At 36.3% G+C, this 21,601-nt stretch overlaps 1 protein-coding gene across 21 annotated transcripts in view; it reads left to right on the top strand.

Moving 5' to 3' along the window:
- Window positions 1-21,601, top strand: part of RIMS2 (regulating synaptic membrane exocytosis 2) — a 443,898-nt gene that overhangs the window by 383,802 nt on the left and 38,495 nt on the right. For 8 of the 21 annotated variants that reach the window (XM_034065853.1, XM_034065843.1, XM_034065917.1 and 5 more), the window contains one exon: window positions 12,390-12,631. The exons of the other annotated variants lie outside the window; for them this stretch is intronic. In XM_034065853.1, the coding sequence (XP_033921744.1) occupies window positions 12,390-12,631 (242 nt within the window). The remainder of the gene's footprint in view (window positions 1-12,389; window positions 12,632-21,601) is intronic. 21 annotated transcript variants of the gene reach the window in all.

The raw sequence follows: 21,601 nt of genomic DNA, 5'->3' as shown, positions 1-21,601 counted from the left end.
AGGATGTAAATTTGCAGAGGCACTTGAGGACACATCAAATGGAGTGCAGGATGTAGTTTTAAGTAATAGATTTCTTCAGGTACAAACCTTTTTATCTTCCTAATGCTTCTTCATGCTCCCTATGCCCCTTCCCTTCTTGCGTTTAAAGATTCATTTCAAATTCACTTTAGTTCTTTTTTGTGTCATTCAGTAAAAAAAAAATCTTTAAAGAATTTAACTTCCAGGTTTTAAAACTGATTCCTGATGAGTGTTTGTTTCTTAGCTTTTCATTATATTGTAATCTAGTATTTCAGTTTTTATGAGCCTTCCACTGTGATTGCAGCTATTGCCAGTTAAACACAGTGTTTTGCAAAGCTGGATGAAAAAGCGTGTTGATGCAGTCTGTGCAAGCTCCTTGGAGTGGAAACCAATAACTGGTTTTGAAAATCTGTATTCTGGTAAAAATATCAAAAACTGTAGCTCAGACTGGGAATCCATTTTCAGTGTGCATATGCTGTTTGGTTTCTTAAAGCTATTTCAGAATTATTATAATGATTGCTCCAACTGCACTGCTAGATGAGAGAACTTAATTGTGCCTAACCTTTCTAGCCAAATAAGGCCATATGGTTTTAAGGGAAAGCTGTAGCATGAGACATTTCCCACTGCATGATCAATCATTTAGCACAGCTGCAGTACAGGCAGTCTTTGCTACCAGTAATGATAGATGATAGATAGATAGATAGATAGATAGATAGATAGATAGAGACAAGTGGACACCCAGACACACAGACAGGTTCACCCACTGTAATTTGGAATCATAGAATCATAGAATAATTAGAGTTGTAAAGGACCTTAAGATCATCTAGTTCCACCCCCCTTTCCCAGCCTGTAGCTGTGCCTGGGATTGCTCCTACCCAGGTGTAGGACCTTGCACTTAGCATGGTGTCGTTGTTTAACCACACAACTTGGTATCATTGGCAAACTTGATGAGGGAGCACTCAATCCCACTGTCCAGGTCACCAACAAAGATGTTGACCAAGACCTGTCCCAACACTGATCATTGAATATATATATTATATATAATATATATAATATATAATATGTAATAGACAGAGTCCTTATACAAAAAGCAGCAACTTTGTGTTCCTCTAACATAACCTTCTGCTTACTTCTGACTAAATAAGCAGAAAGCTGTTTCCCTGTTGCAAATCTCTGAAATTAAAGGACTTAAAATAAACTTTTTCTTTTCAGTATAATTGCATTAGTATTATTGGGTTGAGTAGAGTCTGTTAGCAAATTCTTGACCCATTTGAAGCCCAGATTTGAAGCCACCCCTTTTGGATGTAAACTTTTCAGCTTTAGTATTCCAGAGTAAGGCAAGTCTTCAAAAAGTCATAAATTCATATAGCTGCTGAGTCTGTAGCAACACACACCATCGATAATTTGACCATTTGGATTTCTACACTTTTGTAGATGACATACAGAACAAAATTACCTGTGACTTCTGGAAATATATTACTGAAAAGGGTCCAAAATATCAGTGATTCAGAAAAGAATTATATGAATTCATATACTTGTTCTGAAATCTGTACTGAGAGTAGAATACAAATCATTTAATAAATCTATCAAATTCACCTGTTTCTAAGTTATTTGTCACCATCTATCAAATCCTAGAGACTCATTTTTTCCTGCTATTTTGGAGTAAATGCAAAAGATGTATAGACTCCTTTACAGCTAGTAAACTTATTTTGATCTGTTGGGAAATAATAAATTAATGAATTTGGAAGTGCACATTATTAACAGGTGAACAGTGAAAATACCTCAATTGAGACAGCCTGCAGCTTTGATATATGGTGCCCAGCAGGAAATTTGGATATATTTTCTTTGACAGCAACACAATATCATTGAGACTGATCCCTTTCCAGGAAATGCAGCCTGCATTTTAAGCTCTATTGAGTCAGATCTGACCTGTGATGCACAAAGCGCTGATGTACTCCTGTTACTGAAAGTTATTTAAAAACAGTTCATCAGTAGTTTAAATAAAAAACAAAATACAAGAAGTGCAGATGGAAAACCCTGTAGACATGCAGGAATGAAGAGAAAAATCAAAATGAGGATTTGAAGCAAATACAAATGTTGAAATTAGGTTTTTCACTTCTAAATTAAAAAAGTGTTTAAAAAAGACTCATTTTCTGAAGATATTTAAAACCAGGTGGAATCATAAATTCTTCAATAGACTTTTTTATCAGTTTTTGCATATGATTGAACACAACAGGTCTGCAATAGCAGCAACTAAGGGTGGGGTAGAAACTGATCAAAACCCAAGGAGCTGAATATTGAAGCTCATCAGGCATTTCTTTTTTTTTGATATTATGATTATGTGGTTCTTAGTGCTATATGTTTTCATTATTTTTACCTGAGCATTATTTTAATAGAAAAACTAAAAGATTCTGCAAAATTAATACAGTTCATGTTCTGATTCCTCTAAATGTACTTCATTAAAAATAATTAATAAGCTTATCACTTAGCCTTCTAAAACCAAACATAAACTCCTTCCTGTTACTTCATAAAAGTATTTCTAAAACATACTTATTGGGTTTGTGCCAGTGCATTTGAAACACATTGCTGGACTCATCTCGCGAGTATTTTATTTTAACCAAGGGTAAGAGACCCAGTGCTGTTGTGACTATTGTGTACTTAACACCTATGCTAAGATGATGCTCCAGTGGTTTGCCATTTCCCATCTAGCTGATTTTAATGTTATTTCACCAAGCATCTGAACAGTTTTAGTACTGTCACTCTACCCACATGGTGTTCATACTTATCTTAGTCTAAGAAGTCCATAACGTGCTACCTAAACAAGCTAGGAGATGGGTCATGAGGTGGCCCCTAGTAAGAAATAGCCAATATATTTCCCTACAAATACCTCTGTGATCCCAGCACTTCCCAGATCATAGTCATAACATGAGCATGATTACTATGGAGGCCTATGGTAAACAAAAGGAACTTTTGCTCCAACAAGCATGATGTGCAAGATGCACCTTGCCTCATCAGGGAGTTCTGACCATAGACCGGTCCTCCCCAGGTCAGAAAAACAAAGTTCAGAGATTTATGTTCAGCAGGTGTAAGCCATGTTTCCTCACATTTTCTTTTTATGATGATTTTAATTTTTCTGTATGCTTTTCTAATTTCCCCCAGAGGCCCAATGTGACTCAAAGTCATTTTGTCAAAGTGACAGAAGTCAGACAGGCAAGATCATGATGTCCCAGATAATGTTTCTTTGGTAGAGGTAATTATGGCTTCAGAGCTCTTGCTCGTGTCCATTTATCTCTCAGTCCCAGAAGATTGATTCTGAAAGATGCTATACGTTTGTGAGATGTTAGCAGTGCCTATTCTGACCCTGATTTTTTGGAGTCCTCAAGCAACCTGAATTTATAAGGAATGAAGGAGATATCAGTTACTTTGTTCCTTAGCTGCCCACTGACATACACATACACATAAGCAGTACAACAAGCATGAGCATACACATACAGTACTAATCAAAGCAATCCAGTCTTTCGTGAGTGAAGTGCAGATGAAGCTATAGTGAAATCCATTTTGACTACAGGTATTTTTTTAAATAAAGTCCTTTCAGGACATCTGGCTTTTCCCTGTGTATTATGTGATTTTCCCTTTAATGTAATGTCACAGTAGCACATCCAGTTCCTTCATGTCTGTCTTCCAGCGTTTTCTAATTGTCAGTGTGTTCTCTAAGAAAGTCTTCCATATAACTAATTGCAGTTTTGCAAGTAAAGTTAAATCATGGTTCCTCTTACCCTGAGGCAATTCATGATGTCTCTTACCTCTATATATTTTTGAGCATTTCTGCCTTCAAGTCTGAAATTTTTCTTACTTTCCCAACTTGATTTTACATTATTTCTCTAATGATTTTAAGTCTTGGAGATGAGTGGATTTAAAGTTTGGTTCATCAAACCACTGATAGCTTTTTATTTCATAGAGTTCTTTTCTGCCCTTCAGGGAACAAATCTGGGCAGCACTAAGCAAGTTTGCAGTATAGCTTGTGAGTTAGTCAGCAATGTTAATACAGAAAACAGAATTACCCTTCTCTTCCATTTCTGTAGGAAGACTGTAATTCAACAGTATGTGTGAATAAGCACATAAAATTTAACTTTCAGGTTAAGTACATACTATGTGCGTTTCTGTAAGGACACTCTCAGTTAAATCTGGTTGCTCACAGTGGGTTTTAATTTGGCAAGCCAGTTGTTAACCTATTTTTACAAATGCAACTGCTTCTTTGCCAGGCTGGATTAAAGAAAATGCTTTCTGATCTCAAAGATTTTGGATGTTGCTCAAAACAACCTCTGCCTTTGTTTGGAATGTACTTAATTAATTGCCAAGCCTTCAGAGCTCATATTTACTGCTTTTATTTACATATGAATAGGAAAGCTGACTAATGCAAGAATTTTAGACCTCAGCTAGTCTTGTTGGTAACTGTCTTTTGTTTTCACACATAGTAAATGGCTGGCTTAGTCCACTGTCTCAAAAGTAATTATTTCTGCAAAGATATTCACTACTGTTAGCCGAATATTAAATCTTCTCTGTAACCTTGCAAAGGGAAATTTGAAAGTTTATCATAAGTTTATTATCAACAGCTAGTATTCAGAAACAGTTATCTGTTATGGTGTTTTTTCTGCATCACTCATTTATGTGATTATGTTCTGAAGTAGTTCAATGGCCTGACCCCAAACAATTTTGCATTTTAGTCCTATTAAAAAACACACACAAACACTAGGTATGATATGGAAAAAAGTATACATCTAGTAATTTGTAATAATAAAGCAGTGTTCAGAGCTTTCTATCTATCAGAGTGGGGAAGATACAGTTTAAGTCAAACTATGGACTGTAACAGGTGAGGTAATTCTGGTTTGTAATGAAAGAGAGCTTTGAAACAGACACTTCATATAAAAGTATTGTTACTTTATTTTGAAATGCACACACAAGTTTTCCTTGAATAGTAATATACATAACAAAACACAGTATAATCACCACTTTATTGTTTCCTGCCAACTTGATTTTTACAATTTCAATAAAATAAACCTAATAATTAAGTCAGGCCAGTAGGTATTAGAGATTTGTATCACAAATGAATTAACTTGATAGTTTTTGCCAAGTGAATCTCAGGAGACTAAGTCATTATAATTTCAAACCTGCAATGTCTTTCTTTTATGTGAACTGGCAGATGAGTGTGTGCATTGTCTGGAAGCATTGTTCCCATGGAAATGTTATTTCTTACACCACAGCTGTCCCTATCATGCTTTTTTTGTTAAATTTCTTGAGCAAATTAATGAAATGAGAGCCTCTCCAATTGAGTTCAGAGGTGTATTAAAAATGGCATGAAAGTTCCTTTCCTGCTTGTAAAAAGCTGTAAACAAAGTCTTCAGTGGGTCTTCCAGTCTCACAAAAGACATGTATTTGGAAATATCTATTACAATGATTGAAAAATTGTTAAAATACTTTCCCTAGGACATCACTGCACACAGCTGTACTCCACACTTGGCAAAGTGCATTTTTACTACTGCAGGTGTTTCATTTTCTTTAGGGATTGTTACGAGAGAACTCAGCTAAATGACAGGAAAGTAGTGATTTCGACTTTGCACTGGGAAAAAAAACAAACCTGTAAGATCCACTAAAGGACGTAAGAGTAAACCTGATACTCAAACACATACACTTTTGACAGAACAACAAGATTACATATTTTCATTTCCAATTCTGCTGTAAAAATGACAAAGAAAATCCTCAAAATTCCCATGAACAATATACAGTACAATGGAAAATACTGATATCTTCTCTTTTGCATGTAAAAATACTAATAATATTGTAAATTAGAAAACTGCCTGTGCTTCATAACACTGGTTTTATTGAAGTGCTATTGTTGGTAAGGGGGAAAAAAAATCAAGATTTTCATAATTGCAGTCTCACTTAGAAATGGATAAAATATAATTTTCATTTATTCTTTGTGGAATAAGCGGTATTTGTAATTTACTAGCGATTACATAGTCATTGGTTATAAAGATTCTGCATGGCTCCCTGTGCTGCTTTCTGCCTTGGACTGTTATGTTTAAGGGCCAGGGGCTGATTTAAAAGTCAGTTTAATAGAACTTTAGCAGTATTTTACTCCTGCAGAGCTCCTCCTGATGTCATGTCAACTTACCAGGTTAGTGCAGATGGAAAAGGAAGCTTTTCTACATCTACCAACACAAAATACCTCTTTTCAGTATGTTAGTGAGGAAGATGATGGAAGGAAAAGCAGAAAGGGACAAGAGGAAATACTGGGTAGCAGTTATGGGTTATGGGAAATGACTGTTCACTTGTCAAGTTACTAGCTAAGCTACACAGCTGGTGTTCCTGGGACTTATGTTGAGCTGGCAGACGTGAAATCTTCCCTTTCCTTATCCTGGACCTTACAAACAGTTGCTTACCTTTTGGTCAGATATCAAGGAAATAGTCTATATAAGGCAGGAGATACCAAGACTAAAGCTAAGATCTCCTTATGAGATCTACTTCTCTACCTCCCTTCTATGAGGATTTCCGTAGGTACTCTGTGGCATTCCCCTCTGTCTATGCATCAGCTCCAGAAAGGATCATTTTCCAAGTAGCCAGTCCTAGGAATTATACTCTGTGAGAGTTCTTTGACAATGTTTTCTAATCTTTCTGTAATTCAGCACAGATATTGTCAAAATGTGGAGAAAAAACGAGGTAGTTACTGATTATCTGCTATAATAGGAGTCTGGAATACCTTGAGAGCATAACTGATCCCAAAGAATAATTGCACTCCCTGTTTTGAACTGGGTCTCTGCAAACAGATCTTGAAGATTAATGCCTTCAAAAAATCCAAAAATATCAAACTGCATTTTCTGGAAAGCTATGTATGGCCAGCAGATTTGTACTTTCTTGCTGTTTTTCTCTGAAAGTATTCAGAAAAAGCTTATGAGTGAGAATTGGCCTACTAGAGATCAGAATTTGAAAACAATCTGAGATTCATAGTATTATCAATGAATCTAAGGCTATGTCTGTACCAGTAAATTAGAGAGGGACAAGACATAATCTTGATCATCTGTATTGTTTAAAAAATTTCTGTCCTTGGCATAGCTTTGTGCTGGACACACCAATAAGGTGTCCCTGATTCAGCCCAGGTACTATTCAGGAGATAGGATGGGTCAGGTTGTTTCCTTTGGGCAACATGCCTGAGAAAAACCTGTTTTGGGAAAGATGTAAGCTAGCTGATGTGTGCAGGCTGTCATGGTCAGAGGACAGACCTAAGCCATTTTATTAACTACTATAGGTATGGAACAGGGGTCTTCAATGATGATAAGGACCATATTAAATTTCCTGCCATAGATGTCTGTCAGTCTGACTGCTCTCAGTTGGCTAGCATAGTATAATTTTAAGAAAAATATATGTTTCTTAGAGTTTTTAAACTCCATCATTGGCTTTAAATTACAAATATTTATGAGTATCTTACTCTCATTTCTAATGCCTTATTTGTTTTGAAGAACAAATCTTGTTTGTTGTCTCATGTTCATTTTGAAGAACTTCTGCTTTATGTTTGAAAACTGTTCCTCTCAAATTTATGCATAGTGTGGGTGGCCACAGTTAAAGTTAAGAAAGTGCAGTGTAAAATACATAGGAAGCTGAAATGCCCAACTTGACCCTATCTGGAATAGTTATCACTTGGTAAAGTACAAAAATACTTAACATCTCTCTTAAGTTTGCTTTAAGTAGACTGTTTTCATTGATGATGATGATGATCTTAAGGTCCTTTCCAACCCTAACTATTCTATGAGTCTATGATTCTATAATTGATGATCAGAGTTTAGGGTGTATTTTACACTTAGCTGTTAAGATGTTGCTAGTTATTTACCTTGCATTTGAGTACCCCTCTGCTTGTTTGTGAAGTGATTACAGAGAAATGCTATATTTTAGGAATGGTATGCAAAGTTACTTCTCACAACTGAGAAAAACTAGAACAGCAAGTGACTGAAGTGGAGGACTGAGTAGAGAATTATCCTTTTTCTCTGTTCACTGGAAAATTGAAGTATCTAACTAGATACTTACATAGACAGAGATCTGTCTGCAGTTCTTGGTGTCTTCAGGTAGTTTCCTGGATTTAGGAGTAATGCAGGACGTTTCACTCCCATGTAAGCTTTGCCCATCACCCTGGCTTGGCTCCTTAAGCAAAAGTCAGCAACCTGGCTGCCATCTTCCATCTGATATTGCTGTACTCTGTGGGCTGCCACACAGCTGGGGTTCTGTGATTATTTGTTCTTTTCTTGATTCTAGTAAAGAGTGGCTATTATGACATTATGTACATGTTATTGGGACAAGCATAGTTGATTCTTTTATTTCTTTTTCCCCCATCTGGATACATATGGTCTTTGCAGAGGATATTTTTCAGTTTAATATCTCATAAGGCACCTTGAGAACACTGTTTTTAGTGTATATTTAGTCATTGACTCCTATCATCTCAGAAATTACTTTTATTTAATGTCACTTTTAAAATATTGTTGTACATACTTAACTGGATGTGTGTGATTGCATTTGTGTACATATAAAGGAAACTTCCAGTAATTTCTGATTCCTGTTAAGAGAAAAGGTGGTAGGATTTACTCTATTTTACTCTGAAGTCCATCTTTTTGTTATCTCAGAAAAGAAGTAAACCTGACATACAACATCCAGTTATGCTGAGAATAATTATTTTTTTACACTGTCAAAAAGCAGACTGGGTATAAGGGTAGCATCATTGGTGATGATAATAAGCATATACCAAGAATAACTAGTGAGTGAGGGTCTGGCCAGAAAAGGTTCAGAGTGCTGATGAAGGAAGCTCATCACCACTTCAGATTTACTATGAGGCACTATAAGACACTCAGAACTCTCTTACGCTTTTATGACACTTAATATACTCTTATGATACTAATTATTAGTACTTATTCCTCAAAGGGTTTTTTTTTTTTTGAGAGAGAAATTGAGAAAATATAAAGCCACTGCTATGGGATCGCTTTCTCCAGGGGCTGGTTGCTAGCTGGGAGCATAACAAAGGGATCTTTTATGCTGCTTTTAAAGAGAGAGAGTAAAAACCCCAAACCTTTAATTAAAGCAAATATTTTTAGAAATCTACAGGAAAAAAAATACAGTTTTGTGAATGAACTTTCATTAGCCATGTGTACTAGTATTTGGTAATGCATACAAATCTAAATGTAAAGCCCCTCTTCCTTATTTGAATTCTCTTTCCTACTATTCCAGGTTGATCAAAAGAATGTGGCAGAATGAAATCTACCTTACTGTTGGCAGGTGTACACAGCAAAACTTCATTTTGTTATATAGAGCCTTTAGACAGCAGCCAAGGAGCAAATTTTTGTAATGCATAGTACTTTCATAGTTAATCTCACAGTGAAATTATAGCAACTTTGTTTGAATGCCAACCTTTTTAAACACATTGAATTCTTTAATAAGGGTAATTGTTGTAATCCATTGCTCTTAAATAGAATTATACTTCTTGGAAAATGACACATGAAGCAGCTCAAAGGCACATTAGATTCAGGAAATGGGCACTTTCTCCTCAAGTTTTTTTGTTTGTTTGTTTTATGAGAAAACAGAGTATTTCTGTTTCACTGCTATGATATAAGACCTTTCTTAAATGTTAATATTGCTTATAAAGCAATGCCATAATTACTATTTTCTATATGACAGGAACACACTGATTTGCTGGAATATTTCTTGAAAAATAGATCATTGGAACAGGCTGTTCTTTAAGTAGTAAAACTGTTACTTATCAGTACATATGTGCAAATGAGCTCCTACATGAAATAACAGAGATTCTGTAATGACTTACGCTACAGGCTTTCCCAAAAGGACATTCACAAGATCTCTCTCCAGGGATCTGTTTTCAAAACAGTTTTAGAAAGTAAATAGCTCTAGTTCTCTGCTTCTGTGTAAAATTTTAACTAATTTTATAAAATACTCAAAAGAGACCAGACAGAAAACAAAGTCACAATAATCATATTTCCTTAAGGAACTTGGGTTCAAAATAGTACTACTGGTTAAGGGGCTCTAATTTCCTGATTTTGCAAAAGATCAGGTTGATGATACTAGCTTTTCCTACCACTGTTCCTTCTAGATCTCTAGTATTTCTTATATGCAAAGTAGTGTTGTTCATGAGAAATAGCTTCTGTGACATCTTGTTTCTGGGAAGCAAGCCCTAACAGTGATAGTTTGAAAGAAAATACAGCAGGTGATATTATCCTGGTAAGTTACCATAGCGCTAAAAGGACACCGAAATGCAGATCCTAATTTTTTGTCTTCCTTCCTTCCTCTTTACCCACATCCTATCCCACTCCTTCCTTACTAATAAATGTACCAACATGAGTTAGTATGCACTAACGTATAATGCCAGAGAGAGTTAAAAAGGAACAAGAAAAAAACTTTCAAGTTACCACTGTGTTCCAGTCTTTTGGTATTGTTTGTCCAGGCAAGGCTAGTATGGCTCTTTTTCAGCCTCATTTAGTGCCTCTCCATCTGTTGATCCAAACTTTCATTCTCCTTCACATTTATAACTTCCTTGAGAAGAACACTCAATATTTTTTTGTCTTGATGTTGTTTTTTTTTTCTATAAACTAGCTCTCACATTTTCCTCTGGGTTGTGGCTTATATCCAAACATTTTGTGCCATTTTGTACAGGCAGCTATCAACTAAGAGCGGAGCACTTTACGGGTACCTCTCAGATACCTTAAATAGTTGCACTGTTGTTCGAAATCTGATGCCTCATCCCAAATCCCCTTGAATCAGTGAGAAGAGATTCAGTTATCCCTCTGCGTTTGAGGACACTGCATTAATTCCATAGATAAGTTTTTACCAACAGAACATATATTGTAACAACTTCATGAAGAAGCAATAAAACCTTTGTTTTTTTAAATAGATTCAGGCCATTGTAGGTAAGGGGAAAGGAGTATGACTATACCCACTAAAATTTACACTGGAGCTCCAGGAATAGTCTTTGCAAGTTTTTTAAAATCTGTTTAAAAAAAATAAACATTGGCTAAAAATTGTTAACCTTTACATACTGGCGATTTAGCACAAAATAATTTCCCTTTGTTTCCAGAAATTTTCCACTGTTTTGTGGATTGTCTGAGACTATATCTCATGGGACTTTTTAGTGAGGTGCACTGTACTGAACAAAATAATAAAGATCTAAGTTCTCTGTGAGAATTTGACTGAAATAGAAATATTTTCTATGTTGTATTCTCAGGCCTATGTGTGCTCCAGAGTTTCCAGGTCTGGATGTTTGTCCAGACTCTTGCCAGTTACATGTCAGGGCAAAATGTGTATAGGTACTGCTGTCATCATTGTAGATTGTAATTTTTGTGCAAAGGACAGGATCCTTAGCCTGGACCCCTGGGGTGTGCTGTGAAATGCTGTGGCAGATCATTTAGATGCAGCCACATATAGCATACAGAAACAGTCTATAAATGCATACAAAATGTATATTAAAATCAAATTCCACTTTATTGGTAATGTTTATCAATCTGTGTTACATAGCAGCCCAATACCTATAAAATACAGGTATTTGTTGCTGAAGCAAGGGAGCAAAGAATGTATGGCTGTTCATTACTGTAGGATGACTGAGCTAAACCAAGTTACTGAAAACATCATTGAAATGTCTGGATCATAGAATCATAGAATAGTTATGGTTGGAAAGGACCTTAAGATCATCTAGTTCCAACACCTCTGCCACAGCCAGGGACACCTCACACTAAACCATGTCACCCAAGGCTTTGTCCAGCCTGCCCTTGATCACCATCAGGGATGGAGCATTTGCAGCTTCCTTGGGCTACCCATTTCAGTGCCCTACCACCCTTACAGTAAAGAACTTCCTCCTTATATCCAATCTAAACTTCCCATGTTTAAGTTTTAACCTGTTACCCCTTGTCCTATGTTTAGTACCAAAGCTAAGCTGCTATATAGAGGAATATAAATTATTGTATGTATGTGAGAAGAGGGGCAGAGCACTGACTGCAGAACTTACATTTCCCAAGCAAAGAATATAGATATGATATATGGATGTCTTAATTCTTTGATACACTTTTGATTGTAATGTGTTTTAAGTGATCAGAAAGTAAGAGCTTGTTATTTAAAAAAAAATTTTGATGAGTCAAGTATTTTACAGAAGACCAAACAGGAAAACAGAATTAAAGTTTCTCCTTTTTGCTTCCCAAAAACCAAGCCCTACCTGTGTGAATTAGCTGCTTTTACCCTCCAGTCTCAAAAAACCTTCCATCTGAAACCTGTCCTTTTCTGTCTTCCCCTTTTTACCCTTTTTTGTCTGCACTGTTTATCCATCTACTGCCTGACAGTGTCTTTACATCCAAAATGCAAAGCAGACAGATGGGCGTATCAGGAAAGAACATGACCAAGAGCACCAGCATTGGCGGGGATATGTACACACTGGAGAAGAATGATGGCAGCCAGTCAGATACTGCAGTGGGCACTGTTGGCGGTGGTGGCAAAAAGAGACGCTCCAGCATCGGTGCAAAGATGGTCGCCATCGTGGGTCTCTCACGGAAAAGCCGTAGCACGTCACAACTCAGCCAAACTGGTAGGAACTGGATTTTTTTCCTCTCTCAAAGTATCATTTAAATGTACATTATGTGTATGTATTGTGGCTTAATCATTTAGATATCCCGTTGCAGTTGCCTAATCACCAACATTCTACAAATGAAGAAAATCGTCAAACATCTTTCTTTTTCTCTGGACACTTACTAAAATTTTGTTTGTTTTGCAAAGATCCTTTTCAGGTTGGACTGAGGCTTTTATTTTTCTGCTTGCTGGAATCTGCTTAAATCACTAATTCCTTGTTTCTCAGGAGCCGACATGAGCTGCTCAACTTCTGATTTGGGGGGATCCTTACTGCAAGTTTCTGAAGGTTCACTGAAATGTCACAAAATTCCTTTCTTTTTTCACAAATAGTGTTTGTGTCTTTCAATATGGTTTTGTTTGTTTTCACATCTGAACAGGTAATCTTGTTTTGAAATTAAACAATTTTCCTGAACAAATTATATATTTTATTTTTTTAGGACAAATGGTTTATTCCTGTAAAATTACTTTCTTTTCAGCTTATAAGCATATTCACCATGAGTATAAATTTTCTTCATTTCTGTTTACCTCAATTAAAATTTGATACTGAAATATTCTACCTAGGAAAAATGACCTAAAGCATTTATAAACTAATGCCTAAAGCATTTATAAATGTACACATATTTTTCTGTTCCTCCTATTTCAGGGAAAATCCATATAATGCACTCTGAAAAGCTCTCATTGTCAATTGAGAAAGCTGTATAGGGCAAGTGTATTTTACATAGAAAAACATAACTTGTATTTTAATGACATATCTATAGATAAAGTGTTTAAGCAATTTACATAGTTATGCATTTATATTTTTATATATTTTAAGGTACATACATAAGAGATACTGTATGTTCAGTGTTTAAGCAAAATTGTTGTAACGTTGTCATAGGGTTTGACTTAAATTTATAGTGTTCAGCTGTGTATGACCCCATCTGAAGGTCTCCATTGTGCTAACCAGCATTCAAACACTGATAAGAGATTTTTCAGTTCTCTGGAAAGCTTGCAGTTCATATCGTGAAACCAAAGTGACGAGAGTTTTAATCTACAAGTAAATTGAGCAAAACTATTACTTTCAATGTCAGAAATTGTGGTAAACTTTGTAAGAGGGGAAGGAAAGGGTAAACAAGAGGGTTAAGAGTGCAGAGGGAGGAGGAGTACAGAAAGAGAGGAGGGATCTTGAGTGTGTGTCTTACTGAATGCAATACAAGACAGGAGTGAATGAAGAAGAGGGAAAATAACATATACAGTAAAAGCTCTGAATATCATGCAGACTCCATCAGTAGGCAAGTCTTGCATCACTCTCATGTTTTACCAATTCACTTGTGAATTATGGAAATGGCAGTTTCATATACATTTCTATTTTCCCTGAGCTCAAATGAATGCAAGGCAAAAGGTTACTCATCTTTCTGCAGATCTGGGAAGTGTCTGGTTGGGCAATGAAAAAAGAAAAAGCTAATTAACTCCCCAGAAATTTAAATTTTACTCATGTGATAGTATGTAGGTATGTAACTTGTTTCATGTATTTGAATATTGAGTCTAATACGATACACTACAGTACTAGTCCTGATTTAATCTTGTTTCTCTTACTGTATGAGACATTACATTAAGGATGCCATCTCTTTTTATGTAGTTCAAGTATGTCTTAGCACTAGCAAGAATCCATGTTGTGTGGTTTGCCTAGATTTGATTTAAATACCATGCTGTCTTAGTTATTTGGGACTTTTGATCTGAAGTTTTTCTCTCTATTATATCCAATCAGTTGCCCAACAACTGAGTCAAGTCAGGGAGATATGTGAAATATAATTCTTTCAAAAGTACTCAAGATCTCTTGACCTGTTGACTGTGAATGGGTTGTTCTGTAAAGCTCTTGAATAACAAGCTATATTTCAGTGCTGATGGAGGAGCATCAGGAACAAGGAGGGCCCACACAGCTCTGGCTGGCAGCCCTTCTCCTTTGGCTGCTCCCAGGGAGAGATCTGTACCTGATCTGGACTGTGCATGGTCCCAGGAAGAGCAGACAGTGAACCTCCTGCTGCTTTCTGGAAAGGCCTCTCATATATTTATTGGATATGGGTTATTTTGTAAAGATGTTACCGTAAACCAGCTCCTGCTGTCCTATTTGACACTGCTCCTCAGGGGCCTTGTCTGATGGCCACACATGGCTGCACCTAACAGAACGGGCATGCACATCATTTAAATACTTGGGTCATGTGAACACACTGATCATACCATAAATGTATGGTTCTCTCTCCAGTGACACAAGATGATGACCTGTTGGGTGCATGAGGGTGAGGTCAATCATGAAGAGTCTTGCATGTTTTAAGCATCTTTCAATATGAGGGCAGTCAGACACCGGAACAAGTTGCTCAGAGAAACTGTGGATGCCCCATCCCTGAAAGTGTTCAAGGCCATGTTCGACAGGGGTTTGAGCAACCTGGTCTGGTGAAAGGTGTCTCTGCCTGTGGCAGGGAGGTTGGAACTGGATGATCATTAAGGTTCCTTCCACCCCAAAGCATTCTATGATTCTACCCATTAGTGCATCTTAAATATTGGACAACAGTGTTATACATGAACGCTAGAGGTTTAAAACCTGCAATTAATATAGTTAATGAATGTATATATTTCCCTGGTTTATCCCATTGTGTTCCTATTTTCAGATGGTAAGTGCCTGCACAAAAAATCATGTATTTTTACAAGCATTGATACGAGGTCTGGGATCAAAACTCTAATGTGCTATAGACATCCTGTAAGTACAGTGTTCTGGAGCTGAGAGGCAGGGGATACTCAGGTGGCACCATGGAGAAAATGGTTGAAGTATAAAGGGTTCGTAGTTAATTTCTTAAGAAATTATGTTATTCAGTTGGTCACCTAAATATCTTCTTGCATATCAGTCTTGAAAAGCATCAGATACCATGAGATAATACTATTCTGTAGAAAGCTGCAATCATATTTATAGCAACTAGGCGTTTATAAACTGTGTGCTCATACTGAATTCAGTAAAGAAATGCCTATCAGTAACTGAAACTTTTTTCAAGTGTTTTGGAAAGCATAATTGTATTTCAGTGATTTTCTTAATTTGTATTTTATAACTAAATCTATGCCATAAGTTTTTCTGAAAGTAGGTAATCATAACAGTTTTCAGGACTGTGAATCAGACTTAGAATAAATATCTTATAAGGTCCATTTTTACGTTTTTTTTCAAATTAGTATTATTCTATTTCTTGTTATTTGGCATCATATTAAGAAACTGACACTCAAAATACCACAAAGTATTTTTTATTATGGTCTGTAATTCTTTTAGTGTGTTCAGGTAGGAACAGCTGTTTGGGTTTTTACAGGTAAAGGGTATGTTGATTTGTTGTTATAGGTGGAAGTAAAAGGATTAACTATTGTTTTCATTATTATTCTTCTTGTTATTATTACTATTATTATTACCTAACAACAGTATTTGGACTTCATTCACCTATGGCTAGTTTATATTTTTCAGAATATATATAGTTCATAGTCTCTCCAGAGATAGAACTAAACACATCTGAAATATGAAAAAAAATTAGTAAGCATTTATTTTTCCTCCTGACATACACAGTCTTAAATGCTTAGAAAACTGCTTATCCCATAACTCTGCTGACCAAGCCCATCAAGGGTAATTTATGAGATTAAAATAATAGCTCAACAAGTTGAAAAGATCTGACCTCATTAACATAGGCAGGAGGAACTGATCTTTTCAGATTATTGTAGCAAGAGAATCCAAGTGTGCTCTCATATCCATTACATGAAAAGATCTTCAGTTTTGTTCTATGAATCACTGTTGTTATGGGAAAGGAAAGAGAAAAGAAAAATGCAAGTGTTAAGTCTATGGGAATACAGAAAACATGAATAAAAATAGATGAGAGTTGTTCTCTAGTTTCCATTTCATCTTAAACGAGAGATGTAATTTATTTCTTGGAAGTTCATACTTTTTTTAGCAACATGTATCACTGCTGTGATATTTCTTTCCTATTATTTGTTTTAATGAAAACTTTAGTTGTAAGGATATATATACAAGATCAGTATTTCATGAACTTACTTGATGCATTTCAAAGCAACTTAGGGGAATAAAATTTGGAAATTCCTACAATTTCTTTAACCTTGGAATCAAGCCAATGTTTGGATGGCACAAAACTGCTTTTATTTAATGTATGTTTTACGTAAGATAAGACTTAAGTAAAAGACAAGATACTATAGTGTAGAATGGCAAGGTAAATCAGAATTTATTTTAGCTCTGGTTCCTGTACCTTTTTAGTGCTACGAAAAGTAGATAAAGGAATAGTCCCTACAACTAAGTCAAGCAAACATTCCTAGAAGCTAACATTTGGTGGGGTGGGAAGACTTTATGTTGTAACCTTTGGGTCCTGATTCCACAGACATTCTTCCTTATGGAAAAGATGGTTTTCTTTACAGAAGAAAACAAGATATAAAATGCAAATCCTTAACAGTGTTTGCTTAGCAATTCATACCTGGAATGCAATCCTTTCCCTGCAGGACAGCCCTGAGGAAACGGATGATCAAGTTTCCATACATGTGCAGATCTGTAACATCCTGTGTGTTAAAAGCCAAATTTTGTATGGTTAGTAGGGTGAAACTATGATCTAAAGTGCTATACTCATAAGTAGAATAGTCTGTTATGTCTGTCATTAACCAACCATGTAGCCTGTAGATCAATTTCTTCAATTACTGGAATAATTGAAGAGATTGTGTAGGGAACATCAGTCTTGTTCTTGTATAGAATTTCACATTCCTCAACTCAAAGTTCAGATTTATATAAAAACCAGTCTTCTACCACACATACAGTGCATATGTTTCCTACTAAAAAGATGGTAAACCATTTCCACCAGTGGTAACTAAGGAAGGAACAACATGAATGCTTTTCATTCTCTAAAATAAGAAAGAATATAACTAAATAACATACTGAACTAAAAGTATATGGGTTCTCATAATATACATTGTTATTTTCTATTCCTGAAATTAATTTATATGGCCAAAATGTTTATCATCATTCACTACTCTTAATCTGTATGTATTTCAATTTTTTTTAATCATATATATAATTCAAGTGATTTAAAGCAAGCCATTTATTTGGGATTTTATTTCCTCTCCTATTTGAGAGACAGATTGCTAATGTTAATAAATTGCTTTAATGTGTAGAATTATACTTGTATCAGTATTCCTGATTTGTTATCTGATTTAGTTTCAAAATTAACCCATATTACATTGATAGAAATATAGGATTGGCAGTTGACAAGCAATTAAGGCCAATTTGTCCTACTGTTCAATTGGGAATTGTGACTTGAATCCTTTATCAAAGACAAAGTACCATTGTAATAAATACATTACTGGGAACATTAATCAGCTTTTAGTAAATAAACTCTGGAAAGTATGCAAATAAATAAATAGACTCTAAATGCAAATTGAAAAGGCCGACTATGCAGGCTTTTAATGATATTTTACTATGCAGGCTTTTAACTATATTTTACTAAAGTGATAGATCTCTTTATTTTAAATGTTTTTTTTCCACATGTGGAAAAAGACTAGGAAAGAAGATAAGGCAGTAGAAAATTTTTGCACCTCTCCTCACTGGATTTTCTGTGGAGGAAGTAGGTATATACTTCAGTCCTCCTATTCATAAAGCTTATGTGAGAGAAGGATACAGTGAAAAGAAATACATAGCTGAGGTATGGACTAGGTGATGACTTTGGACTCAATGACCTGCAGTGGTCTTTTACAACCTCAACTACTCTGTAATTCTGTGGTAGAACTGAACTCCAGGCAGTGCTAGCTATGATCTTACAGAAGTCCTCTGGAAGACACTTCTCACACACAAAGTGTGAGAAACACCTTATGCCATATATAAACAGAAATCCCAGGCAAATGAGAAGGAAGTCCTCTGGTAAGAGTAGAAAGTAAGAATTAAAGGTTTGATCTGGGGACAAAATCTACAGACAGTACACCAACTGAGAAATACTGCCCCACTCACAAATGACTCATTGAACTTCCTCTCAGTAATAAGTACTTACCAACTCAGCAAGATACTCACCTGTGAGATGTTCAGCTGACTGTGGGAGAAATAAAACTAAATCCCCTGGTTGTAGGCATTTATATGAGTAAAAAACTCTACGTATATTTCCAAAACTATTTTCCATGTTGCCAAACCTTTCCCTAAAAAGCAGATTACTTACATTACCTCTTGATCTCAATATTAATGGGAAAAAAGGAGAAAGCTATAGGTAAGATCAGAACATTTAATTCTACCTTCCACAAGATTTTCTTCTTTCCATAATTAGATGTAAAAATAGAGATAGAAATGTATGGTGATCTTTCTTGGCAAAAATACTGCTAAGCTATCTTTTCTTATTGAGAGCAGAAAAATTCTCTTGAGATCCCTGCCAAAAAATATACATATCATCAAAAAACTTTAAAGCTGTTTTATTTGTTTTCACAGTAAACAAATTTGTTCTTTGTGTTGTTACATAAGGAAAACCCATCACAGGCCTTCCAGAATTAATACAATCTAGAGAGCATTTCTTTTACAGGCTATGTGAGACCTATTCAACAGAGTAATTTAGGTGTTCCTTATGGAAACTTCAATTTGAATTGCGGTGGATGGCCACACGTAAAGAGTGGTGGTCAACAGCTAAATATTCGGCTGGAGAACAGTAACGAGTGGTGTACCTCAGGGATTGGTATTGGGACCGATCTTGTTCAACATCTTTGTCGGTGACATGGACAGTGGGATTGAGTGTGCCCTCAGCAAGTTTGCCAATGACACCAAGCTGTGTGGTTCATTTGATACGCTGGAGGGAAGGAATGCCACCCAGAGGGACCTTGACACGCTTGTTAGGTGGACTGATGCCAACCTCATGAAGTTTAACCATGCCAAGTGCAAGGTCATACACCTGGGTTAGGGCAATCCAAGGCACAGCTACAGGTTGGGCAGAGAAGAGATTCAGAGCAGCCCTGCAGAGAAGGACTTGAGGATGTAGGTTGGTGAGAAACTTAACGTGAGCCAGCAGTGTGAGCTCGCAGCCCAGAAAGCCAACTATATCCTGGGCTGCATCAAAAGGAGTGTGACCAGCAGGTCAAAGGAGGTGATCCTACCACTCTACTCTGCTCTTGTGAGACCTCACTTGGAGTATTGTGTTCAGTTCTGGCGTCCTCAACATAAAAAAGGACATGGAACTGTTGGAACAAGTCCAGAGGAGGGCCACAAGGATCATCAGGGAACTGAAGCACCCATATGAAGACAGGCTGAGAAAGTTGGGGCTGTTCAGCCTGGCGAAGAGAAAGTTGTGTGGAGACCTCATAGCAGCCTTCCAGTATCTGAAGGGGGCTTATAAGGATGCTGGTGAGGAACTCTTCATTAGGGACTGTAGTGATAGGACAAGGAGTAACGGGTTCAAACTTAAACAGCAGAGGTTTAGATTGGATATAAGGAAGAAGTTCTTTACTGTGAGGGTGGTGAGGCACTGGAATGGGTTGCCCGGGCGAGTTGTGAATGCTCCATCCCTGTCAGTGTTCAAGGCCAGGTTGGACAGAGCCTTGAGTGTCATGGTTTAGTCCGAGGTGTCTCTGTCCATGGAACTAGATGATCTTAACGTCCTTTCCAACCCTAACCTATGATTCTATGATTCTATGTAATTTATAAAACAATTACCTGAAAATAAAAAATCATGAAAATAGCCCCAAAAGAAAAGGTGGTATTAGAGTCATGCTTTGCAGACTAATTCAGAACAGATCTCTGGCTTTGGTTTACAGCTTAGGTGGATGTTGCAGTATTAAAAAAATGTTAGTTTTGCTGCACTCGTATATCGTCCATTTCAGCTGTCTGTTGTTTGTCTGTATTGTAAATAAGAGTAATCTTTCTCTTCATAGGATAAAATGGGGAGGAAGACATTATAGTACTTCTTTTAAAAACTGCACAACATATACAACTCATGGGGATCATTCAGATACTGAGAATACAGCTGATGGGGCTTTTCATACTTTAGGGCTCTTTGTGCTTATGTCCCTCATAATGAACTAGGGTATGCCTCGTACGCATCTCCAGACCATTTAGGGTGGTTTTGTCTTCCAAGGAAGAAAAGTGATGATGCTATCACTCAAAACTTATATGTGCCACTAACAGAAAACTTTTTACAGAATTATATTAACAACACAGTAATTTAAAATTAGCTAAGTGTATCAGTGGTAATTCACAGAAAATACACAAGCTACCAATGCATCAGGAAGCTGAACCCTTTACACAGAAAAAAATTACTCTAAGCATTAGCATACAGTCATGTCTATTATCAATCTTTATTTGCTTTATTGTGTCTTCCTTTTTTTTTTTTTGGATGCTAGCAAAAAACTTAAAATCATGGATATATTCTCTTGTTTTCAATATAGGAGAGATTAAGTTTCTGCTTCTCTAGAGATGTAATAAAAGAGAGCGGTAGCCAAAACTACATTTCTTGAGCAGAGTCTTGCAGCTGCAGTCTGTAAAGCTTACCAGACTTGTCCCTAAGGAAAAATGTGCAGGACCTGTGTTTTCTGAATGCTGATGTGTGTCAGTAGCTTTACATGCACGGAATTGCATGGAAATGCACAAAATTGAATGGAAAATTAGGATAATAAGGCTGATTTGGGGGAATTTAGGCACCCTTAGGGCTATAAGCTGTATTTTTCAGGTTTATTTCTTTGGAACAAGATGCCAAAGTCCTGTACATTGAGGCACTTGTGTTCTTTTTTAAACTTTTTTCTTTTTATTCATATCTGACTTTTGCAGTCTGTACAGAGAAGTGAGACAAACATGCAGGAGGATAAGAGAAGGACAGAAATGAGAAGTTACCTGAGATCAGCAGAAGTCAATGGAGAGGCAGAATCTAAACCTAAAACTTGTCAAGTCCCTGTTCCATGATCTAGCAAC

This window comes from Melopsittacus undulatus, chromosome 1 (genome assembly GCF_012275295.1).
Source record: "Melopsittacus undulatus isolate bMelUnd1 chromosome 1, bMelUnd1.mat.Z, whole genome shotgun sequence".
In the NCBI taxonomy this organism is placed as follows: Eukaryota; Metazoa; Chordata; class Aves; order Psittaciformes; family Psittaculidae; genus Melopsittacus; species Melopsittacus undulatus.
This window is presented reverse-complemented; position numbering and strand designations above follow the sequence as displayed.